This window comes from Protopterus annectens, chromosome 9.part0 (genome assembly GCF_019279795.1).
Source record: "Protopterus annectens isolate FY-2018-M chromosome 9.part0, PAN1.0, whole genome shotgun sequence".
NCBI classification, from domain to species: Eukaryota; Metazoa; Chordata; order Ceratodontiformes; family Protopteridae; genus Protopterus; species Protopterus annectens.
This window is the reverse complement of record NC_056743.1, coordinates 1,707,077,733-1,707,098,480: the sequence shown is the minus strand read 5'-3', so window position 1 is coordinate 1,707,098,480 and position 20,748 is coordinate 1,707,077,733. Positions and strand designations below refer to the sequence as shown.

General features: G+C 43.4%; 1 protein-coding gene across 2 annotated transcripts in view; it reads right to left on the bottom strand.

Annotated features, from left to right (window-relative positions):
- Positions 1-20,748, bottom strand: part of TYK2 (tyrosine kinase 2) — a 2,798,586-nt gene that overhangs the window by 694,021 nt on the left and 2,083,817 nt on the right. For both annotated transcript variants that reach the window (XM_044084572.1, XM_044084573.1), the window contains one exon: positions 18,187-18,314. In XM_044084572.1, coding sequence (XP_043940507.1) covers positions 18,187-18,314 — 128 coding nt within the window. The remainder of the gene's footprint in view (positions 1-18,186; positions 18,315-20,748) is intronic.

Sequence of the window (20,748 nt, the reverse complement as noted above, 5' to 3'; positions counted from 1 at the left end):
ATTTTGGAATCTCCAAAAAGGTGTTTAGAGTAGACAGGTCCAGGATAGGACACCATGAATTGTCTTTTCTGGGTATCAGGAAAAGTCGCGAATAGAAACCTTGTCCCTTTTCCTCTTCTGGTACCAAATGAATAGCCCCCATGCTTAATAGAGAAAGTACTTGTTTTTGGGCCTCTGTCCACTGATTTGTGGGTAGGTCCGGCTACCTGTTTGGTGTTGGCAACGTGTAGAAGTGAAATCTCTATCCCTGGGACACTATATTTAAAACCCATTTGTCCTGGGTAATGAGCTCCCAGTTCTTTGCATGAAAAGCAATCTTTCCCTCCAAAGGGGCAGTCAGCTGATAAGTGCTTGGAAATTTTAAAAGGAAGTCATTGAGACAGTTTACCATAGGGGGGAGTCTTATTACTCCCATATTTGGAAGTGGAGGCCCCCCACTGCTTAGTCCTGTGTGTGCCCTGGGACTGAAACTTAGGGTTTCTGCTGTGTCTGGGTTTGGCTTGAGAAGACCTGGAAGGGGCTGGAAAGGACCAATTTTTGGAGGGCCAGTGCCTACTAAATCTAGGAGGCTGAACTTGTAGGAAATCTTTAACAGTTTGCATAGATTTAGCTTTACCTTCCATCTTTTTAAGAACTTCCTCAGCCTTGTTGCCAAACAGGTGGTCCTGATTTAAGGGAGCATCCAAATATTTAGCTTTAACATGATCAGGTAAAGATTGCTCCTTGAGCCAAGCATGCCTTCGGAGCACAGGCCGAATAACAGCAGCCCTGCAAGAGGCCTCTAATGAATCAAACCACATTGCAAAGTATGTTTTCCAACCTGTTCAGCAGAATGAATTAAATCCTGCAATTCTTTATTTTTCACACAGTCAGGAATCAACATCATTTTCTGTTTAAGCAATTCCATAACATGTTGCTGATACTTTAACATATGAAACTGACAGTTTATAGCCCTAATAGCCAAGGTTGCAAAAGTGTAAACGTTCTTACCCCATCTATCCAGCGTGCCCTGGAGTCTCTATCAGAAGGGATAGGATTTTTAACAGTAGCCTTAATGCCCTTGGGCCCCTGAGGAATACTCTCTGGATCTGCAATAGCAGTTTTAAAAAGGAACTTGTGAGGACCCAGGGACCCTGTAGTATCTGTCAGGTTTTCTGGGAGCAGGAGGCAAGGAATCAGGGGCCAAACTAGATTCTGAAAAAGCATCAACAATGTTTAGTACAGGAGGAATAGCTAAAGGCCTATGCTGAGACAGGAGTAAGAAATCCCTGAGCCTTTTTTTTTAATCAGAAAAATCCTGGCTTTCCCAGTGGAAATGCTCCCTTAGAGTATGTAAGGTTTCACCAAAAGAAAAATCCTCTGGAGGGGAGACAGAGGGAATAGAGTCCTCTGCATCAGAATCCTCATAAGTAGATAAAGGCAAATCCAGATCATCAGAAAAAACAGAATCCTGGTCAGAAGATTCAGAAACAACTTCAGCTCTAAGCCTCTTAGAAGGGGGGGGGGGTTGGCTTCCCCTGATTAGAGTAATTAGATCTTCAGCTATTCTTATTATTTGTTTTTTAGGCATAGAGGCCTGAGCATGTGGCCTGGGCTTTGTTTTTATAGGCATGGTTCGAGATTTAGGCCCAAGTGAAGAAGGAGGCGTCGGTTTAATATGCAAGTTCATAGGCCTGAATACACCCTCAGAAGCCAGTGCCTGCACAGCAGCTCCGGACCCATCCAAGGTAGAGACATCCGTGGGTTTCCATAGTTGAAGCATCTCGCGGCATACTGGACTCCGAATGGGTCTCAGTAGAGTCCTGCAAATCAGAAGTAGCGGGTATCAGGGGCTGCAAAAGCACCTCACTGAGTAACGGCGAACTGGCGACTGGCTTAGGAGAAGCATCGTCAGCAGTTTTGGACCTCGGCTGCCTGTCTCTGTCTTTATCCTTGCGTTCTTTCAGAATGCCAGTAGTTGGATGGCTAACCGACGACATTTCTGGATAATTAAACTGAGAACTGAAATATTTAGAGGCGAAAATATACCGACGACAGATAGTGCACTGATTAAATAAAGCACAAAACCAACAGCAAGGTACGTCGTGATCAAGGCCTATGCAAGGAATACAGTAGGAATGAAAATCTTTATGAGGTATTTGCTTTCACAGGTAATGTAATTATTAACTTTTACTGACATCATGTTTCCTCAACGGGGTACTTAGCTATAGTTGAAGAATTCGGGTCTGAAACTCGAAAACGAAAATTTCAGGAGTCGGCCGGCCGGCACTTGTGAACTGCTTCTGCTTCAGGCACCACACGGTAAGAAAGACTGATGTAATGGCGTTGGCTGCATGTTTTATACCCCTGATGACCTGACGTCATGGAAGAAGGGACAGCAACTGACGCAGGACCCAAGACTTTGTTAACCAGGCCGACTGAGGGCTACCTGCAAGCAGATAACTCAAATGTAATGATTGCAACAGTGAAACATGAAGAACATCTATAATAACACACACACGCACAAGCCTTAAAGACAGGCTGATAAGTAAGAAAAATCCACAAAAAACACACAGGCCAGCACTGAGGCCAGCACTCAAAGGCATAAGGTGCCTAAAAATAAGAATATTTTAATAAAGCATATATAGGCAAAACAGACCGGTTTCTGTCCAAAAGTTATTAAGCCTTCCTCAGTGTACAAGTATAAGCAACAAAGACAAACCTATTATACATAAAAATCATCACATGATACAATAAGAGTCCCTCTAATTGGTTGGTTATAAATGCTCATTAAGACCCGGGGGAAATAATCCCCCCAGCTTGATAATCCACTTTTTTTCTTTCTTGTTCAAAATGTCTTGCCAGCCAATTTTGTTAGCCTGGTCCCCACTTATCCTGTCAGTAATGGTAAACCTAAAAGTTGCTGTAGAATGAGTCAAGGAATGTTTATATAATGCATTACTAGTTTTTTTCAATCTAATATCACTGAGGTCTTCAGATATCCTTATCCTTGCTGGGTGAGAAGTATGTCCTTTATAAAAAGCGGAACACATACAAGTAGGTAAGTAAATAACCCAATCGGTTCCCAGTTGGCCAGAAACCTGATGTCAAAAACCAACCCAGTATTCTTGCTGGTGAGCTGTTTGGACTTAACCACCCTGGCACAATGAACATAATGCCCACATGGATAACACCCCCGCAACAAATCACCAGTTAGAGTAGTTTGTGATGGTTCCCCCAAAATTAACTCCTGTTTATAATGATTAAAATAAGATCCCATGGTTTTACCCCTACAGTAAGAAAATTGGCATTCGCCTTTTAAAAAACCTGACAGTCTATCATCCGCTAACAATATATTCCAATGTTTGATGACAACATCTAACAAAACATTGGTATTGTGTCCATAGGTAGTAATCAGTCTAAGTTCAGATGATCCTGGTTGCTGTTTATCCCTATATACCAAAAGGACATTCCTATTGATGGAGGATGCAAAATTACTAGCTGAAAGTATCCTGCCCGTTTTATATCCACGGGATTTGAACCCGTTGATAAGGTCCAATTTGTAATCTTCACATTTTTCCGGATGGGAGCAAATGCGTCTAATAAGCAAAAACTGTGATTTGGGGATGTTACATGTAACATGGGGTGAGTGAAAGCTGGAGGCGTGTAATAATGAGTTATACTGTGGATACCTGCGGAAGACTTGGGTATCTAGAGTATGACCTAAGTTCCTTGTGATAAGAACATCAAAGAAAGTAATTTGATGACTGCCATAATTGACAGTAAACTGGATCCCCCACTTACTGTCATTAATATATTCCATAAATTCACACAAATACCCCTTATCAGCTTTCCAAACCATCCAGCAATCACTGAGGAAGCCTGCTTTAACACATTTCTTATTGGCCTTGCCGAACATGTTCTTACCAAGAACACCTTTTATTATCATGGGAAATGTTTTTGGCAGGTTCAGGGTATGGCTATGGGGGCGTCTTTTGCCCCCATATATGCCGACCTACATATGGCCTATGTGGAAGAGCAGTTGATATATGATGTAACTCATAACCTATATCTTGGGGAAATTGATATGTGAAGATGCTACCTCGAAGATTGCTGGATGGTTTGGAAAGCTGATGAGGGGTATTTGTGTGAATTAATGGAATATATTAATGGCAATAAGTGGGGGATCCAGTTTACTATCAATTATGACGTTCATCAAATTACTTTCTTGGATGTTCTCATCACAAGAAATTCAGATCATACTCTGGATAACCAAGTCTTCCGCAAGTATCCACAATATAACTCATTATTACATGCCTCCAGCTTTCACCCACCCCATGTTACACGTAACATCCTGAAATCAGAGTTTCTGCGTATTAGAAGTACTTGCTCCCATCCTGAAAAATATGAGATTACAAATTGGACCTTATAAACAGGCTCAAATCTCGTGGGTATAAAACAGGCACGATACTTTCAGCTAGTAATTTTGCATCTTCCATCAATAGAAATGACCTTTTGGTATACAGGGATAAACAGCAACTAGGATCATCTGAACTTAGACTGATTACTATCTGTGGATGCAATACCAATGTTTTGTTAGACGTTGTCAACAAACATTAGAATATATTGTTAGTGGATGATAGACTATCAGGTTTTTTTTAAAAGACAAATGCCAATTTTCTTACCGTACAGATAAAACCATGGGATTTTATTTTAAGCATTATAAACAGGGGCTAATTTTGGGGGAACCATCAGAAACTACTCTAATTGGTGATTTGTTGCAGGGGTGTTATCCATGTGGTCATTGTGTCAGAGTGGTTAAGTCCAAACAGTTCACCAGCAAGAACACTGAGCTGGGAAAGTACAGTTTTGTACCTACCATAAATGTAGATGTCCGATAGATATGCAACTGCAGTCCTGACATATGGGTTGTCCTGCCTCAGGCAGCCCTTCGGTCGGCAGGATTCCAAAGTCTGGGTCCGGCGTCAGCTGATGTCACCTCCTCCCCGTCGTCAGAGCGGCTGGAGTATAAAGGCATCCACCGACGCCATCTTCTTCAGTGTTTCTTGCCCCAGATGCCAGGTGCCCTCCAAGGAAGGCTAAGTTTTGTGAATGGATAAGCAAAAATTTCCAGACATGCACAACAGTAATAAACAGATACACCATAACAGATATCCCCAGCTAAATAGGAGAGGGGGAAAGGACCCAAGGGAAAAAGCAGAGGGGTAGGAGGGAGGGAAAACCTGACTGCAGTTGCATATCTATCGGACATCTACATTTATGGTAGGTACAAAACTGTACTATGTCCTTCAAGAATGCAACTGCAGTCCTGACATATGGGTTGAATACCATAGCCAAGCTGGGGGTGGTAGGATCTAAGCAGGGGATGGTGTAGCTAAAAGACCCTGCAGGACTGCAGAAGCAAAGCCTGCTCGGGATCTGGAGTATAAAGGCAGGTTGTAGTGTCTGGTAAATGTCTACACGGAGGTCCATGTAGCAGCCTCTAGAATGTCCTTTGTAGCCACTCCTCTTAGAAAGGCTGTGGATGTGGCTATAGCTCTGGTTGAGTGTGGTCTAATATTGGCTGGCACACCCTTTCCATGGAAGGAGTAACAGAATCTGATGCAGTGTCCAATCCATTTTGAAATTGTTTGTTTGGAGACTGCCTTTCCTTGCACTCCGGCAGCATAGGCTACAAATAGTTGGTCAGACTTCCTGGTGGTCTTTGTTCTGTCCAAGTAGTAGCGTAATTGTCTGTGTATGTCTAAAGTATGCAGCAGCTTTTCCCCTTTATTTTGAGGATTGGGAAAGAAAGTAGGCAGGTGAATTGCTTGATTTAGAGACACCCTGGATATCACTTTTGGCATGAATGAAGGATTGGTCCTTAGAGAAACTCTGTCCTGATGGAAAATGAGAAAGGGAGGTACTGCCATGAGGGCGTGTATCTCCGAGACTCTTCTTGCTGAGGTAACTGCCAACAGGAAGACCGTTTTCCAGGAGAGGAATTGCATTTCTGAAGATGCTGTGGTTCAAAAGGAGGAAGAGTTAATTTTTCCAAGACGTAGTTGAGGTCCCATGCAGGAACTGGTGGTTTTCTGGGAGGTTTGATATTCTTTATCCCTCTTAGAAACTGTCTTAGCAAGGGATGCGAAAACACAGGTGGGTTACAGTTGTAATTTGCTGAGATTGCTGAAGCGTGAATTTTAATGGAAGAACATGAGAGGCCATTATGAAACATTTCTGCCAAGTATTCTAATATCTGAGGTATGCTCATCACTGATGCATCCTGTCCCTTTTTGACATTCCAGATGATGAATCTCTTCCACTTGGCCGAACAGGTTTTTCTGGTGGAAGGTCTGCGTGCTTCCAGCAAGATTTCCTGAACCTTTTCGGAGGAGGGGAACATGGGACAAAGTCATGGAACCCTCCAAGCTGTCAGTTGTAATGTTTGCAGGTTTTGATGAACAGTCCTGTAATTGTGTTGAGTTAGGAGAAGAGGCCATTGGGGCAAGGGCCACGGTTTGGTGTGAGTAATGCTCAGTAGCAGGGATACCAATGCTGCCTCGGCCAGTCTGGAGCTATCAGTATTCATTTTGGTTGCTCTGCTTTGATCTTCAGTAACACCTTGGTCAGTAATGGTAGAGGAGGGAATGCACAGATTTTCAGGGTATTCCAGCTGAAGGAGAGAGCATCCGTTCTCCAGGCTACAGGATGGTGTGTCCTTGAGCAGAACCTGTCCAGGTGGTGATTGAGATGAGAAGCAAATAGATCTATGTCCGGTCTTCCCCATGCAGTTGTTATTTGTGAGAAAATGTGTGGATGCAGCATCCATTCGTGTGGATCCACGAAATTTCTGCTCAACCTGTCCGCCAGAACATTGTCCTTGCCCGGAACAAACTGGGATTGCAAATGGATGTTCAGTTTCAGGGACTTTTCCCAAAGAGCCATTGTTAGTCTGCAGAGGGATACAGTGAGTGCCTCCTTGTTTGTTTATATACCACATGACAGTGGTGTTGTCTGTCCTTATTAGCAGATGGCCTTGTTGAAGAGATTTTCCAAAGGCTTCTATTGCATGCATCACTGCCAACATCTCTTTTTGATTTATGTGCGGGCATTTCCGTGGGAGTCCATTGACCTTGAATGCATCTGTCCTCCATGTGCGCCCCCCATCCATGATCTGAGGCGTCTGTTGTAATGGTTTGACTTGCTTGAACTTTGTTGAAGGGCATGCCTTGGTTTAAATGGCTTGCTTGAGCCCACCACAAAAATTCCCTTTGCAGGCATGGAATGAGTGGTATTACGTCTTCTAGGTTGTGGCTGTGTTGAGACCATAAGCTTTTTAGATACCATTGTAGCTTTCTCATGTGTAGTCTTGCCAGAGGGATCAGAAGGATGCAAGATGCCATGAAACCCAGGGCCTGCAGGATCTTCCTTGCGGTCAGCTGGGTAAGTTTTGCTAGGCCTTTGAAGTAATCTGGTAAATGCTGTTGTTTCTCCTCTGTGAGGAAAGCCATTTGTGATTGTGTGTCCAGTTTTGCTCCTAGAAAAATAATCTTTTGGGATGGTAATAGTCTTGATTTTTGAATGTTGACTGTGTATCCCAAAGCCTGTAGCAACTGTATGACATAGTCCAAGTTTTTTATCAATGTTTGTTTGCTGTCTGCTTGTATGAGGCAGTCGTCCAGGTAAGGGTAAATTTGAATCCCCTGGAGTCTGCAATGTACAACTACTGATGCCAGGCATTTCGTGAATACTCTGGGCGCAGTAGATGAGCCAAATGGCAATGCTGAGAATTGATAGTGCTCTGTCCCTGCAAGAAATCTGAGGTATCTTCTGCAGCTTTGTCTGATTGGTACATGCAGGTATGCCTCCTTGAGGTCCAGAGTAACCAGCCAAGACCCCTTGCCCAGCATGGGAAGGAGTTGCTGTAACGTCAGCATCTTGAATTTTGGCACAATGAGAAATGTGCTTAGAACAGACAAGTCCAGTATAGGCCTCCATTGCTTTTCTTTTCTTGGAACAAGGAAAAGTCTTGAATAGAATCCCTAGCCTTGTTCCTGAGGAGGAACCTTTTCTATAGCTTTTATTTGTAACAGCTTTGCAACTTGTAAGAGAGCCTCTGCCCTTTGATTTTGTGGCAGGTTTGGCATGCCTTGTCTCGTTGGTAAGGTGTGGAAGTGGAACCTGTAACCTCTGTCTATTATGTCCAGAATCCATTTGTCCTTGGTTAAAATGTGCCAGTTCTTTGAGAATAAGGATAATTTTCCGCCTAGAGGTGCTTCTCTTTGAGCCTTGGAAAGCGGAGTGATAGTCAAGTCATTGTGATTGTCCCTGTGGTGCAGGTGAACTCCCTGCGCCACTTATTTGATTTGGTGGTTGCCATTGGCGGCCCCTGTAGGAGCCTCGGTATTGCCCTCTACCTCGAGCACGCCTGTTCTTTCCCCTTTGAAACTTGTCTGAGTCTGGAAAGGACCAATTCTTAGAAGGCCAATTCCTGCTGAATCTGGGAGGCTGAACCTGGAGGAAATCCTTGACAGTCTGTACTGATTTTGCCTTTTCCTCAATAGACTTCAACACATCCTGTGCATTAGCACCAAAAAGCTTCTGTTTTTCCAGAGGTGTATCCAGGAGCTTAACTTTAACATGGTCTGGCAGTGGCTGTTCTTTCAACCAAGCATGTCTACGTATAACGGCCCCTGTCATGGCTGCCCTACATGAAGCTTCCAATGCATCATAACCACACTGTAGAAAATGATTGCTAACCTGCTGAGTGTTATGAACCAAATCCTGCAATGCCTTTCTATCTATAGGCTCAGGAGAGGCTAACTTTTTCTGCAAATCATCCATTAAGTAATCCTGGTACTGAAACATATGAAAAAGGCAGTTGAGTGACCTCATGGCAAGGGTGGAAGAGGTATAAACTTTTTTGCCCCATCTCTCCAGGTATCTAGCTTCCCTGTCAGCGGGCAGAGGGTTTTTGGCCGAGGAAGAAGCCACTGCCTTGGGGGCCTGTGAAATAGTCTCTAAATCCACAGAGTGGGCCTTAAAGAGATGCTTATGGGTTTCAGGGACCCTGTAATATCTGTCAGGTTTGACAGGAGCAGGTGGGAGAGAATCAGGCGAAGCACTGGAGTCTGAGTATACATCATCAAGGACATCCAACACTGGAGGAATAGCTAAAGGTCTGTGTTGGGGTAGCTTAAGGAAGGTACGTAGCCTTTTCCTGGAGTCAGAGAATTCCTGACCCTGCCACTGAAAATGTTCTCTCATGGAGTGGAGAACTTCACCAAAAGAAATATCCTCTGGAGGGGAGGCAGAGGGAATTGAATCCTCAGCATCCGAGTCCTCATAGGCCTGGAAGGATTCTTCCTGGGTATCTGAGTGCTCTGAATCCCCAGAGGCTTCATCTGAAGAGAGGGTGTCGGTCTGCTCAGTTCTAGGCCTTTTATCTGCAGGCGGCTGAGAACCTCTGTCTGGGTGCGGCTGAGAACCCCTGTTAAGAGAGATTAAATCTGCAGCAAGAGTCATGATCTGTCTATCAGAAGAGGGGCCCTGAGCAGTAGACTTAGGATGGGCCTTGGCCTGGCTGGCAGCCTTAGCACGTGCAAAGGCCTTCATGGACATGGATACCGGAGGCCTAGCTGCCCCACATGCAGGGGTAACCTTGTCCACAGGAATGGTGTCGGGTAAATCCAGAGCTTCGGTTTCTGGAGGAAAATCAACAACCGGCACCGGTGAAATTTCCGGGACTGAAGAACGCGTTAAAGCGGTGTCGTCGGCCTGGGGCAGTAGAATTACCGCTTCTGAAGGGACCGAAGCACTCGCGGAGGGCTTAGGTGTGGTATCGGTGGAAGACACGGGCCAAGGATGTCGGTCCCGGTCCTTGCGTTTTTTGGTAGATTGTGCTGTCGGTTGTTCCGAAGGCATGATATAAGCGAAGGATTCGCCAAAAAAGTCTTTGGCAAATTCTGCCCGGCGCCTGAGTGTGCGCTTATTAAAGCAAGCACAGGCAGCACAGGCCAAGACGTCGTGGTCTGGGCCCAGGCAAGGGAGGCAGTAAGAATGGAAGTCCTTATGAGGTATTTGTTTACCACAAGACAAACAATTATTAACTTTTTCAATCTTTTCTGACATCGGCTGAGGCAAGAAAAAATGTTCCCCAACGGGGTACTTAGCTTTTAGATGACTTCGGTAACTGAAAACACAGGAGCTGACCGACCGGCACTTGCAAACTGCTTCTGCTTCGGGCACCGCGCGGCAAGAAAGACTGGAGAAGATGGCGTCGGCGGATGCCTTTATACTCCAGCCGCTCTGACGTCGGGGAGGAGGCGACATCAGCCGACGCCGGACCCAGACTTTGGAATCCGGCCGACCGAAGGGCTGCCTGAGGCAGGACAACCCATATGTCAGGACTGCAGTTGCATTCTTGAAGGACATCAGATTGGGTTATTTACCTAGCTACTTGTATGTGTTCCACTTTTTACATAGGACAGACTTCTTGCCCAGCAAGGATAAGGATGTCTGAACGCCTCAGTAATATTAGATTGAAAAAACCTAGTAATGCACTATATAAACATTCCTTGGCTCATTCTACAGCAACTTTTAGGTTTACCATTACTGACAGGATAAGTAGGGACCAGGCTAACACAATTGATTGGCATGACATTTTGAACAAGAAAGAAAAAAAGTGGATTATCAAGCTGGGGGGATTATTTCCCCCGGGTCTTAATGAGCATTTATAACCAACCAATTACAGGGACTCTTATTGTATCATGTGATGATTTTTATGTATAATAGGCCTGTCTTTGTTGCTTATACTTTTACACTGAGGAAGGCTTAATAACTTTTGGACAGAAACCAGTCTGTTTTGCCTATATGTGCTTTATTAAAATATTCTTATTTTTAGGCACCTTATGCCTTTGAGTGCTGGTCTGTGTGTTTTTTGTGGACATTTGCATTTTTGGGGCCGTGCACCTGCCGTACTTGTAGGAGTCTTTTTATTGCAACAAGTAAGAAAAAAACTTATTAATTACCTAAAACTTTTAAACTACTCTATTATGAAGACTACGTGATATTTGCATATATCTAAATATGTAAAAAAACACTCATCATTAAAGGGATAGGGGACTTGAGGCCTAAAACACTTGGCCAAACAGGAAACAACAAACACTATATTTCTAAAGGGAAAACCTTGTAAAGACATGTAGAGGAAAGGAAACTAGAAAAACTACTAAACAGTGCAAGATATTTCAAAAATGTTGTATTTAAATTGGAAATAGAAAAATGAACAATTTGACTTAGCCAGAGCTAGAATCAGACATTTGATCCATTTCAATGGGAAACGAGATCTGGGAATGCCCTGCAGCATTATGGGACAGGGAGTGAGCCACGAGCTAGTTGAAGACCTCGAGCTTTAGTAAATGGCCGAGTTGGAACTGACAATCGGTTCCGAATCCATCAGTAAAGAATGAAGGTGAGACAGGACAACTTCACATCCTTGGTTTTGTCAAGGTAGTATCTGACCTGCCTGTGCACATCCAAGGTGTGCAATATTCCTTCACTGTGACACTGAGGTGAAAGAAAAAAGGTAGGAAGGTTAACCACTATGGGCATGAAGGAGGGTTAGTGTGAAGGGAAACCCTATCTCTATGAAAGACAGTGAAGGGAGGAATGGATATCAGGGCCTGTAACTCTGAAACCCTTCTAGCAGAGGAAATGGCCACTAACAAAACTGTCTTCCAGGTGCAATGCTGCATGGAAGAGGAGCTTGCTGGTTCGAAATGTCCCAGTGTAAGCTTCTCCAGAACAAAACTGAGATCCCAAGGAGGAGGCACTGGTTTTCTTGGTGGTCTAATATGAAGAACGCCTTTAAGGAACAGCTTTACCTTTAACCTAGAGGCCCAAAGGTGGAGTCATAGGCAGACAAACAAATATGGCTAAAAGGTGAGCCTTCATCGAAGAATAGGACAACCCAGCCCTCACCAATTCACATAGGTAGGACAAGACAGTAGGGTTTGATTCTTGGCTGGGGTGCCTTCTGTGCGGAGTTTGCATGTTATCTCTGCATTTGTGTGGGTTTCCTCTGGGTACTCCGGTTTCCTCCCACATTCTAAAGACATGCGTCTGGAGTGTTTTTACCCGGGCCTCCACTGAAAATAGTCTCTATCCTAGTCAGACTTTCCAGGTCAACAAATGTTAAATAAATAAAATAAACGACCACCGGGACATCAACTAACAGCAGATGTAGGCCATTTTTATAGCACCAGATGGAAAACATTTTCCATTTGAAAATGTAGCATTTCCTGGTTGCCGGTTTTCTGGCCTCCTGCAGAACTTTTAGGACATCCTCAGAAAAACCGGTGTCTGTAAGGGATTAAAACCCTATCAACCACAACCTCAGATTCAGAGTTGACAACTGTGGATGTACTAGGGTCCCCTTGTCCTGTGTGAGTAAATCCATCCTGTGGGGTAATTTCTGATAATTACCCCCGACTAGGTGCAGGAGAAGGGGGAACCAGTGCTGCCTTGGCCAAAAGGGAGCCACCCAAAATATTTTTGGCTGATCCTGCTGAATCTTCAGTAGGACCTTTTGTAGAAGAGGCAAGTGGGGGGGGGGGGATGCGTACAGAAAAATCCCTTCCATGAGAAAGACAGTGTGTCCACCTTCCACAGCAGGGAACGTGGGACTCCGGCACAAAATTCTGGAAGTTGTCTGTTCATGGGGGAGGGAAACAGATCTACTGTGGCATACCCCAATGATGGATTAGATCCAAAACCATATCCCTGTGCAACATCCATTTATGGGATTGGGTCATGGACCTGCTTAAAGAGTCTGACACTGAATTCTGGGCTGAGGGGAGATAAACAGCCTTAAGCGAGATTTGGCTTTGTAAGGCTAATTCCCAAGTGAGTGTGGCTAGTCTGCACAGAATGTAAGACTTCATTCCCCCATTTGCTGATATACCACAGAGCTGTGGTGCTGTCTGGGAACCACCTCAGTGCTCCTGAAACATGACTGTTTTTGAAGATTTGCAATGCCAAAACCAGTGCCCTCATCTATTTTACACTGAAGTGTTGCTGGGCCTGCTTGGAAGACCAAACATCTCTGACCCTCCAGCCTTGGACAATTACACCCCAACCTATGTCTGAAGTATCTGTGAATAACTCTAGGGATGGAAGAGGTGGTTGCAGTGGAAGGTCAGGGTTTCTGTTTATCTGGTGGATCCACTACTCTGTTTCCCTTTTTTAAGCAAGGCAGGAGTGGAATCAGGAACTCTAACAGATGTAAGTGTTGCATCCACACAGTTCTCAGATACCACTGCAACTTCCTCATGTGCAGTCTTGCTAAGGGTATCATGGGGATACTGGATGCCATGTACCCCAAGAGATGAAGGAAGTCCCTGACTGTCAAGGATTGGAGAGGAAGAGTGTTCTGAAAATAGGAAGTCAGGAACAAAACCTTCTCCATTGGGAGAGATGCTAGCATTTTGTCTGTTTGTATTCTGCATCCCAGAAAAATCTGATCCTGCGAAGGGATGAGGGAAGACTTCAGGAAGTTTATAGACAACCCTAAACTCTGTAGAAGGGCAATTGTGAAGGAAAAGTTTCCCTGAAGAAAGTCTGGGGACTCAGCCTGAATCAGTTGGTCATCTAGGTAAGGGAAGATTTGAGTTCCCTGCTTTCTGCAAAATGCTGTAACAGGGGTCAAGCACTTTGTGAAAACCCATGGCGCCGTAGAGAGACCAAAGGGCAAAGCACAAAACTGGAAATGTCAGAAAGCTACAGAAAAATGTAAAAACTTTCTGAACCTTCGGTGGATAGGAATGTGAAGGTAGGCATCTTTTATATCCAGGGACACCATGAACCCTGTTGAAGAATAAGAGGAAGAATGGAAGGTAGAGTCAATATTAGGAAATACGAGACTTTGAGAAAGGTGTTTAAATGGGAAAGGTCCAGAATGGGTCCTCCAGAGGCCATCCTTCCTGGGAATCAGGAACATCCTGGAGTAAAATCCCTTTCCTTGCTGATAAGAGGGAACCTCTTCGATAGTTCCCTGAGAGATCAGGTCTATGATGACCTGAGGAAAGAAGCTCAACTGATCTTTGGGGGTGGGGGAATCCCTCTGAATGACAGGAATTTATCCCAAACCATGAAATATCTTGTTTTGATTATAGAAAGTACCCAAGAGTCTTAAGTAATCAGTTTCCAAACTGCAAGAGATAGGCTGAGATGATGAGACAAGGGAGTGGATGGCTCTGGTGGCCGGTAGTCACAGACTACCTGGCTTGGGTTGGGACTGAAAGGACTGATTTGAGGCAGGGGTGGAAGAAGCAGACTTAGAAGAGGCTGGTTTTCTAGGCCCCCTCTTAGTTTTAGAAGAAGATGCAAGAGAAGGTTTTCTAATAGAGGAAGCCTTAACTGGATAATTTCTTTGAAACCATGGAACTGGAGAAATAAGAATATGTTTAAAATCCTGTAGCTCCTTTCCTTTCTCCTGAACTCCCAAACAAGGCCTTGTTATCCATAGGTGCATCTAGCAATTTGGCCTTGAAATCTTCAGGCAGAGGCTGTAGCTTAAGCCAAGAGTATCTTCTCAGAACAAACCCAGAATTAGCTGCCCTAGCAGAGGCATCAGCAGCATAATAACTGCACTTGATGGAATACCTAGTCACTTGCGCAGAGGAATTAAGAATAGATGCCAATTTTGATTTTGTGGGCGAATCAGGGATGTCTGCCAACATTTTCCCTGCATCTGCCAGAAGGGCCAGGTAGTATTTTGCCATGTGGGTCTGACAATTTATTGCAAGGAAGGCCAAAGTGGCAGAAGTGTATACCTTCTTTCCCAAACATTGCATGACCTTACTCTCCTTATTAGAGGGCAACAAGGAAGTGGGTAGTAGTAATTTTAAGGCCATATGCATGGAAACAGAAATGGTAGCTGGATGAGCAGCAGGAGCCTTGAAAAGGAACTTGGGAGTCCTCAGGCACCTTTAGAACCTGTCTGGACATTTGGGGACAGGAGGCTGAGAGTCTGGACATTTGGAGGCAGCTGGGAAAACATCCAGGAAGGCAGGCAGGACTGGAGGGATAGCAGAAGGAGAAGGGGAGTCCATCTGTAAGATGTCGTAATACCTCTTTTGAATATCCAAAACTTGGGAGCAGGCCCATTTAAAAAAAATTATTTCATTCTGAGAATGGTCTCTCCAAAAGAGATATCCTCCCCAGGGGAACCTATACCATTAGATTCCTCCTCTGGGGAGGCATACCCCAAGGGAGAAGCCAACTGGGTGGAGTAAGCTAAAGACTCCTCTCCAGATGAATCCTCCTCCTCTGAGGAAGTGTCCACAGTTGTCATTTTGAAGGACGTGGATGGAGAAAAGGGCTGCAGAGGAACAGATGACAGAGGGGGTTGGCAAAGGGCCATAAAGACATTAAAGAGGCTTTGAGAAAAGGCTTCCTGATTAGGGGGCTGCTGAGGGGTAACAGGAGACACATGTTTAGTTTTAGCCTTCTTTTTAGGGGATCCCATACGATGAAATGTGGAAGGACCGGATGTCGGCCTACACTCGACAATATCTGAAAGCACATCTTTATGCATAGCAATTTGCATGACGCCATGGGGGGCCTCGGGTATATCCACCACCACCAGCACGGTCTCTGGGCCTACACTGGCCACGGGAGAAATGACAGGAAGAGACTGAAGATTCAGGCCATGATTTTTTGGCCTTCTTCGGTACAGGCTTGTCCGAATGGCCCGATGTGATGTCCATTTCATGTGGAAGGCGCTTAAATAGCTGGTTTTCTAAATATAATTTTAGAGAGGCCAGCCAACTTCTGAGGGTCTTAGGATTTGCAAATAAGGCACTCAGTGTGGTCGTGGTCCAGTCCTACACAAAAAAGACAAAGATCATGGGAGTCTATGTGGAATCTGCCTTCCACACTGACACTTGGCCTTCCTAGCTAACATGAACCCAATAAACAAGCAGCAGCAAAATAAATTTTTAGAAGAAAAAAACCCCAGCAGGGACTTACCTGATAACTGGAACACAGCTGGTCCGGAGAGCAAACGTCTGGAGCAAGCGATCGGACAGGTGGTAGAAAAGTTCTGAGGTAGGTGTGTGCTGACATCCACTTTATACCCATCTCTTTATGGCCGATGTATATGCTGTGTGGTGCAGCGTTGCACGTACCTTGCAGTAGCATTAAGGCTTTTGGATACTGATCGGATGTACGAGTCAGCCGGAGGCGGACTCCCCTTATGTTATGAATACTGCAGCATATGAATAGAAAGACATCAAAATCAAATATGCTGGATGACGTGTATAAGAATCTATCATAATAGTAGATGATCAAATGAATTACTGTTGCAGTAACCATGATCACTGGAACTTCAGAAACAGAAAACTGATGTTTAACCTGGCTTACAGAGCTAAAAATCCTTCCATCACCAGGTGTGGCAGATATCTAGTCTTCTGATGAGATCAGAATTTCCAGTACAAAACTGAGATCCAATGGAGGAGCTATTTCCTTTGTGGATGATCTCAAATGTAATTCTCCTTTAAGGAACTGTTTCACTGGCAAATGGGAACAGTGAGTGGGATCCAGTGCTAGATATGCAGAAATGTCAGGCACATACCTTTAGAGAGGAAAAATAAGGCTGGTTTTGTATAGGTCTGAAAAGTAAATGAGAATCTGTGACACTTGTGTTGAGTCTGGGTCCTAATCACTACTCTGGCATCAATGGGACAATCTTTTTCCATTTTGCTACAAAAGATTTCCTCAAGTTAGAATTCCTAGTCTCCCTCATAATCTGCATCAGGTTCCCAGAAAACGTGCACCTGGAAGGGATGATTGCTACATCAACCATACAATCAGCTGTAAATGTCTAAGTTGGGGTGAATTACAGTCTCCTTGCTGAGTCAAGAAATCCAAATGCTGAGGCAACATAACAGGTTCGTCTTTTACTAGACTAACCAAGACAAAGAAAACCAATGTTGTCTGGGATAAAACGGAACTATTAGTTGTATTTTTGGCTTGTCCTTTGGTTCAATAATATCCTAGGGATCACAGCTATTGGAGGAAAAACATACAGTACTAGCCTTACCCGTGATATAGACCACACATCGGTTGCCATAGCCTCCCACACTGGTATCCTGATGGACTATCTACTCAATTACTTGTTTTCCAGATAAAAAAAGGTCAATTTCTGGCACCCCCACTTGCAGATTACTACACATTCCTATTCAACTTCTCCTTGATGGGATCTGTCTGTATTCTATGCAGGTGGTTTGCCAATACCTTCTCTTAGAATAGAATGTACAGTGCCCTGATGGACAGAGTTGACTCCTGGACTAGCACCCATGCCTGCACTGCTAGTCTGCACAGTGGCAAGAGTGAATCCCCCCTTGCTTGTTGATATACCACATCACTATTATACTGCCAGTTTGACTATGTAACATTCCCTGCTACCAGATAGGCCTGAAGGCCAGAATCCTTCCCAAAATTTATTTTAGGTTGATATGTTTCTTTTTGAATGGCATGTGCCAACATACCCCACCCCCCAGTCAAGTCTAAGGAATTCATTATCAGAGTCTAACTATATGGGTTCAGCTTGAAGAGTACCCCAGGTTTAGGAACACTTGTTTTACCATCTACAAAAGCACTTTCCTTGTAGAGGGCAATGGCTGGACATGACACAACCCGTTTCTTGGGTACAACTACAAATTTCTCATATGAACATTTTGCTAGGGGGAAACATCAGTATACAACTGACTACACATACAAGGACTCTGAAATCTCTGACAGGGATCAGATTTAAATTAACAATCTTTCTGAAATACTGTAACAGAAAAAACTTCTAGTCTGCTGAAAGAAAGGTTTCTGCTTTTCCGTTTGTAGAAGTGCCCCACGAAATAAAAGTCATCTTCTGGGTGACAAGTGTGACTTTGAAAGATATGGAAATAAACCAAAACAATGGAAACAGATGACTGAAGTTTTCAGAACCTCCTGGATATCCTCTTGGGGCACAGGCAAACACTATTCATTAAAAAAGGAAAGACATTATCCACTGGACTCCACATCTAAGTCTATCAGGATGCTAACAACAGTTCCCAAGTTTCACAAAAGGTAAAGAGAAAATAAAACATGTGAAAGAAAATATTCATGAAAAATGTATTAAAGGAACAAAAAAGGCACAAAACTACATACCAGATAGCTCAAAGCATTTGCCAGCTGCCTGGCCACTGTGAACTTCCATTCTGGGGTCACCCTTCCTTTTTCTTTCCGCAAGAAAACATCCAGAGGGCCAAATTCTATGTATTCTTCAACCATAATATCTGTCAAAAAACAAGCATCACAAAAAAGGCAAATTACTCACGTCTGTGTAGGCAGAGGATAGTGAATGCCCTTAAGGGGAGAAAATTTCTGCCTGCACAAGAAAACACCGCAAGCCATGTTAACTCTGTTTTGTTATGCTAGTTCCTACTGGACCAAGACTATACAATATTTTAAAAATAAAAGACAAATAGTTGGCAATGAACAAAAGCACCAGTTACTTTCTGAAGTGTGTTATTCAGGCATATGCATTTTAAAAATCCTGGAAATCTCAGATTTTATTCTATAATAATTTGCCAACTGGCTCTGTCACCAATGTCTGCAGTACACAAAGTGCTGCTTCATTTCCTGCAATGACAATTTCTCCACTCAGTGGCATGCCATACTCCTGGTGGTGCATAATTATCAAAGGTTTAAGTACTGCAGATGAACAGCAATCTTACAGAACAAGAGGAGAAGCAACTGTTGAATGTTAAATGAAAAATAAGGGAGTATTTGGATAATATGCAGTTTAGAAAGGTTGCTGTTAAGCAAGTACTTTTGATAATAATCCCAAAGCACAAAAACTAACAGCACAATGACTTAGGCAACAGAAAACAGAAAGGGGTTTGCCAAACTTTGGGAGCCTATTGCTAGAAAAACAATGAGATTCCCTATAAAGCTATTAGAGATTTGGAAAATGTACAGAGAACAGTACACAGCAGAGGAAAGGGGGAACCAAGAAAAGACAAAAACGGAAATATTTATGGAAGATTTTATTAATAGGCAAGATGGGAAGGGATAATATAAAAATGATGCAACATCAATCAACATGGAACCTTCCAGGAACATGTATTCCTGTGGAAGTTATTACAGAAAAAACAACAAAGACCTTCCTGTAGAAGTTATTACAGAAAAAATAACAAAAACCTGGGAAGGTTTTATTTAATTAAAAGTTATGTACTCACCATAACTAGGAATATGTGTTGTCCATTTTCATTCTTCTTCAACACGTGGGTTTGGATCCGATTGTTGAATCTGAATTGGCTATACTCAACAGATTTCGGATCTGACTCTTGAGCTTCTCTCTTTACCCACAATGCTTTAGTCCATCCCCACTACCTCAGGCTGAGTTTGTTGCCATTAGGACCATATAGTGAGACACAGACTGACAGAGAAAAAGGGCTCAAACCCAGAACTGTAAGTTCCAAAACGTAGTCCAAGAGGTCTCTCTAGAAATTGAAGGTTGGGGGATGGATGGGAGGGATGCTAAGGAAGAATGAAAATGGACAACACAGATGCCTAGTTATGGTGAGTACACAGCTTTTAATTTTGATGCTGTCCTTTTCATTCTTCCTCAACCCATGGGACAGAGTCCCCAGCTACATTCATCTTGGGTGGCCCTTAAGGAAGGATATTCTGGAGTACTGCCGAAACAAAGGAGGCTATGTTTTTAGAAATATATAGCTTATAATGAATAACAAAGGTATGAGCATTGGACCATGTGTGGCTGCATCACAAATATCATTAATAGATGTCCTTGACCAAAATGCAAATGAAGCAGCCATGGATCTGGTTGAATGAGCCTTGGGTTGTTTGGGCAAGGCCATGCCTTGTTGAGAATAGATCCAACAATACAGTCTGTAATCCATTTGGCTACAGTGACTTTTGAAACTGGGCAGCCCAGTCTTTTTGGTGAAAATCAGACCAACAGTTGATGTGATTTTCTGATTTGTTTGCCCTGTGAAGATAAAAGCATAATTGTCTGTGTACATTAAGCAGATGAAGCATGCACTCTCCTTTATTTGAAAAATTTTGGAAGAAGACTGGTAAATGAATGAATTGATTAATGTTAAATTCAGAGGTTAGTTCAGGTAAAAATGAAGGGTTTGTCTGTAAGGTAACCCCAACTTTATGGAAAATGATGTAAGGAATCTTTGAGGAAAAAGCCTGGAGTTCAGATATCCTTTTTGCAGAAGTAATGGCTACTAATAAGACCTTTTTCCATGAAAGGAATTTTAAATCAGTTTTAGCTGAAGTTTCAAAAGGTTTCCAAGTTAGACCTTGTAAACACAACCATCAGATCCCAGGGAGGTCGAGAACTACTTTACTGATGGTCTGAGAACAAAGCTGCCCTTTAGAAATATTTTGCATAATTTGGACTAAGCCAATGAATAATTTCTGTCTCCTGGGTGAAAATTAGAGATAGTTTCTCTTCAATTAAGCTACAATTAGCAGCTATCTCCTTTAAAAAGGATTGCTACAAATTCAAATACAGCAGGAAATGGAGCAGAGAAGGGATCAAGTTCATTATTCATGGCCCAAAGAGAAAATCTTTTCCACTTGCTCTTGTAAACATACTTAATAGTCTTTTTGTGAAGACAAAATAATGGTATGCACAGGGGAAGTGGAGAAACCATGGTGTTAGTTTGAGGGTCTGGATATTGGTATGTTGGA